This window comes from Hippocampus comes, unplaced genomic scaffold, assembly GCF_001891065.2.
Source record: "Hippocampus comes isolate QL1 unplaced genomic scaffold, H_comes_QL1_v1.1 scaffold22, whole genome shotgun sequence".
NCBI classification, from domain to species: Eukaryota; Metazoa; Chordata; class Actinopteri; order Syngnathiformes; family Syngnathidae; genus Hippocampus; species Hippocampus comes.
The window spans coordinates 6,576,710-6,581,178 of record NW_017806175.1 but is presented as its reverse complement, the minus strand read 5'-3'; the positions used below and the strand labels follow the sequence as shown (position 1 = coordinate 6,581,178).

Sequence of the window (4,469 nt, the reverse complement as noted above, 5' to 3'; positions counted from 1 at the left end):
CAGGGCCTGAGCGAGGTGCGGGGCGCCCGATGCCGCCATCGCTTGCTGCTCGCCACCCTGCGGCAGGGGAAGCGCATCCACGGCGGCCATGACGGGAGGGGCCACCGCCATGTGTACCTCAGCTTTGGGTTTGACTCTAAGGGGAGAAAGATCAAAGTGTGATCAGAACTGTTTTCCAGCCTGGCTAAAAATGGTCAACTTGTGGAAGTTTACATACACAGTTAGCTCACCTCTGTTTTCCATGGACAGTGTTAGCTTTGGGTAGTTAGCACGGCACGACCACATCGCAACTTTATTTTACACATCAGGTAAGCGTTAGCATTAGTAAGCTAACATGACAAAAATCCTACCTCGAATATAGAAAATGTTACCTAACCACAAAGCATCTCAATTTTTTTAAAAGCAGTTAGCTTAAGCGCGCTAGCACGGCCAGAATACAGTGGTAATTTACATAGTCAGCAATAGTCAGTTAGCGCACCTCTATTTTACAAATACAGTCATCATTGACCGGCTAGCATGGCCACATGGCACCTTGAAATATTCATTCTTAGTTGGCTGACTACTATTTTTCATATAGTTCACTATAGCAGGCTAGCACGGCTCGAACACACTTCGAATTTACAGTGACCATTGGCCAGTTACCACAACTATAGCATCACCTCTTTTTTACAGTTAAAGTTGGCATTAGCCAGCTACCAGGACTACATGACACCTAAATTTTACCTAAAAGTTAACTCTAAATAGCTAATATGAACTCAGCGCAACTCTATTTGCACACATATGCAGTTAGCTTAACCAAGTTCCCACAACCACAGCACACCTCTATCATATATTCACACTAAAAGCTAAGCTAAGCTTTAGCCAGGCTCGTATGGTTTGAAGCTCACCCCGCGGGTCGGGGAGAACTGGCCCCTCTCACGCCGCTCTCAATTCTGATGCTGCTCGGTTCATTGGGCTGAGCGGGAATGAGGGTCTTCCGAACACAACTGAAAACGAAAAAAATAAAGTATGAGAAATATATTAAATATGATGTACATATGGTATACTATACTGTCGACGAATATAATAAAATGTAAATTTGTAAATTAGCTGTATTTAATTACATCTGATGTCAGTATTGGAAATGAGATGTCTATAGGCATGAAATATGACGGAGTAGATCTAGACCAAATGCGATAAACGATATAGAACATTTATGTATAGTGTCTAGTAGTTTACCTGAATTTTTATGTAAACAACTGCGAGTTCAATATACGTAAACAGAAGAAAAAGTACCAAAATGTGCACATTAAGATCTGGCAAACGTCTTTGCCTCTCTTACCTTTCGGTGGTCGGCTTCTTACGTAGGATGCTGGGTCTCGGCGAGGACACCAGGGTGGGCGCCCCTGCCTGGCCATGAGTCTGCACCATGGTGCCAACCGGTTGAGTGGTGCCGCTGATCGGGTTAGCCACAAAGCTGTCGGCCAAGACCACGCCTAGATGGGGTTTAAAAGCTTGAGTCATGTAATCCTTGGAAACCAATTACTGTACTACTTTCCTATGAAGCATATTAGCAGAAAGAGCAGGAAAAAAAACCTTCATATTTATTTTTTTGCAGTCAATAGCTGGTGTTAGATTCCACGGATGAAATGTGAATTTATGAATAATGAACTATAAATATTCAAGGGAACACGGTACCGGATTTTGCTTCGGTGGGCGGCTGCTGCTGCTGAGCGGTGCCGGCACCCTGCTGGAGGCCCGGCGCGCCGATGGTCGCCGTACCTGGGTGAAGGCCCTGCACGCCAATGGGCGCCGGTTGAATGCCCTGCGTGGCGATGGGTGTCGGCTGGATGCCCTGGGTGCTGATCTGCGCCGACGGCAGGCCAATGCGGTCCACTGCCATCAGCTGCATGTGGTTGAGGTGCACGGTGGTTGCCACCCCGACGCCAGCCTGGGTAGGCAGCGCGTTACTTGGAGCTTGAGGAGTCACTTGGGAAGGAGGAGACACTTTTAAGTCAAAGTAGAAAAAAAAAAACGGTCCAATGTTTTTGGTCTTAATTTTTTCCCATATCTTTATGTTAATGGCACGGCTCGAACAATTAATCAGCAGGCCGATTTGAATTGGCTGATATTAGCTCTTTTAGAGAAATCAAAAATTGACTCATTTTTTGGGGGTGGGTGTACACGTTTGTGGTGCTTCATACCAGGATACTGACGGATAGTGGACACAGAGCTGCTGATGGGGGTGTAGGTGTGAGTCAAGGGATACGACGACGAGTACGTCGGCAGGAAATACTGGAACTGGACCGGAACGGGGGGCCTTGAAAATTAAAGGACAAAAAATGTTAGTCTGTACATACACAGACAGACACAACACCACTTCGATAACAACAAAAAAGTTTTTAAAAAATGGTCACATCATTTGTAAAGGCTTTTGATGGCAACATAATTTATTTGCAGAAGAAAAACAACCACAAAACCATGGCTCGAGTTTAGTGGCTTTTTTTACATGGTGTTCATCATTCATTCCATGAACTCCGTCCTCGTTTCTCAAAAGTACGACACACACTTTCTAACAACGACCATGACATATACTCTGTTCAATTCAATTATGACGCCCTCATAATTGACGGAACAAGCCGAGATTCATTTCAAGATCTTTATCTTCCACTCAGAAGCTGTGCTGGCCATATCTCCAAAGCGAAACAACGTCGCCATCTATCCAGACCTGGGCTTTGGAACTGGACCGGAACGGGGGGCCTTGAAAATTAAAAGACCAAAAAGGTTAGCCTGTACATACAGTAGCATTGCTCACCTGTACATGAAAAGACAGACACAACACCACTTCGATAACAACAAAATAGTTTTTAAAAAATGGTCACATCATTTGTAAAAGCTTTTGATGGCAACATAATTTATTTGCAGAAAAACAACCACAAAACTATGGCTCGAGTTTAGTGTCTTTTTTTACATTGTGTTCATCATTCATTCCATGAACTGGGTGCCCGTTTCTCAAAAGTACGACACACACTTTCTAACAACGACCATGACATATACTCTGTTCAATTCAAATATGATTCCCTCATAATTGACAAAATAAACCAAGATTCATTCAAAGATATTTATCTTCCACTCAAAAGTTGTGCTAGCCACATTTCCAAAGCGAAACGTCGCCATCTATTCAGAACCGGGCTTGACGTTTGGATACCAGTTGACAGGTATAAACACCCACGGCAGTGACTTATTTGTTTTATTTATTTAATCTTTAGTTGATCAATGTTGTGACCCGCGGGTGATACTTTGCCCCAATATAGCAAAGATGATGTTTCGCCAAAAGTCTGACAGTTTAGTTCACCTGTTGTCACTTCTGGGCTCCATGGTGACAGGGTTGGGCGAGGAGCGATGGCCCTGGATGGGGATGAGGTTGGCCCTCTCCCCGGGGTAGTCGGGCTGTACGCGAGATGACGAGTGGGCGATGGGTTGAGGCACCACTTTGGCTGCGGGCGACACCGAGGTGAGGTGAAAGTGAGGGAAAGTGGGAATGCCAAAATAACCAGGGAGACCCAACTCACCGACGGGGATGGCGGAGGTAGTGACGGCGGTGGCGTGCGACGAGTGGGAGGCCATCGTCATGGTGACAATAGTGTTACTGCTCATTTGGGTGTGCGGCATGGAACCTGAACGCCAACGCGCACACACGGTTTTTGCATTATTGGGAAATTTCACCTGAAAAGCCCAACATCCCAAAACTTTTTGGCAGTTGTGTCTTTCTTGTGATTTTGAATCTGTACCTATAGAGGTGGTCGAGGGCACCGTGTTGGTGGCAACGATGGGCGCCACGGTGGCCGCGGCGACTGGTGTGACGGTACTGAAGATGGGCTTCTGTGAGGTCAGAACAGAGCCTTCACATTTTCTGTCTCAGAAATGAAAAACTATTTCATTTGTCATGGAGGCGAGTAACCTGCGCCATGGTGTGCGGCGGCTGAGGTTTCTGAGCGCCGATGGCCGGGTGCGACGGCAGCGTGATGCGCGTGGCCGTGTCACGTGACGTCTGAGGCCTCTGGATGCTGATGCTGGCCGGCGGCGGGTGAATGGTCAGGCCGGGACGCCTGGAAGAGCAACTTGAATGTTGACAGAAGGTGACCGCACGTTCGCAAATGAGGACAGGCGGCGGTGTCATCTTACCCGTGAGCCACTTCTGCAGAGTGCGTGGCGGTGGGACTGATGACGGGAGACTGGGTCCTCGTGGCTGAAATGGGTGCCACCACGGTGGGAAGCACAGACGTGGATGTCGTCACAGCCGGGCGAGACTGTGGAGGCAAAGTGAAAGACGTGTTATATACACACGTATACACAAAAAGATGTTATTGGTGCACAACGCAGTACCTGAATAGTCTGGTGGATGATGTGCTGCACGGTGGGCTGGCCTGGGCCCGCCCCTGCTCCGGTGGCCGGTCGGAGGACCGTTTTGGAGCTGGACATGACAGCGG

At 47.4% G+C, this 4,469-nt stretch overlaps 1 protein-coding gene across 2 annotated transcripts in view; it reads right to left on the bottom strand.

Annotated features, from left to right (window-relative positions):
- The window catches only part of sap130a (Sin3A-associated protein a), a 15,068-nt gene that overhangs the window by 6,921 nt on the left and 3,678 nt on the right, over positions 1-4,469 (bottom strand). For both annotated transcript variants that reach the window (XM_019897160.1, XM_019897161.1), the window contains exons 7-17: positions 4,366-4,469; positions 4,165-4,289; positions 3,941-4,088; positions 3,771-3,861; positions 3,552-3,656; positions 3,335-3,476; positions 2,184-2,299; positions 1,678-1,968; positions 1,322-1,475; positions 888-986; positions 7-136 (exon numbers count right to left, since the gene is read on the bottom strand). In XM_019897160.1, the coding sequence (XP_019752719.1) occupies positions 7-136; positions 888-986; positions 1,322-1,475; positions 1,678-1,968; positions 2,184-2,299; positions 3,335-3,476; positions 3,552-3,656; positions 3,771-3,861; positions 3,941-4,088; positions 4,165-4,289; positions 4,366-4,469 (1,505 nt within the window). The remainder of the gene's footprint in view (positions 1-6; positions 137-887; positions 987-1,321; positions 1,476-1,677; positions 1,969-2,183; positions 2,300-3,334; positions 3,477-3,551; positions 3,657-3,770; positions 3,862-3,940; positions 4,089-4,164; positions 4,290-4,365) is intronic.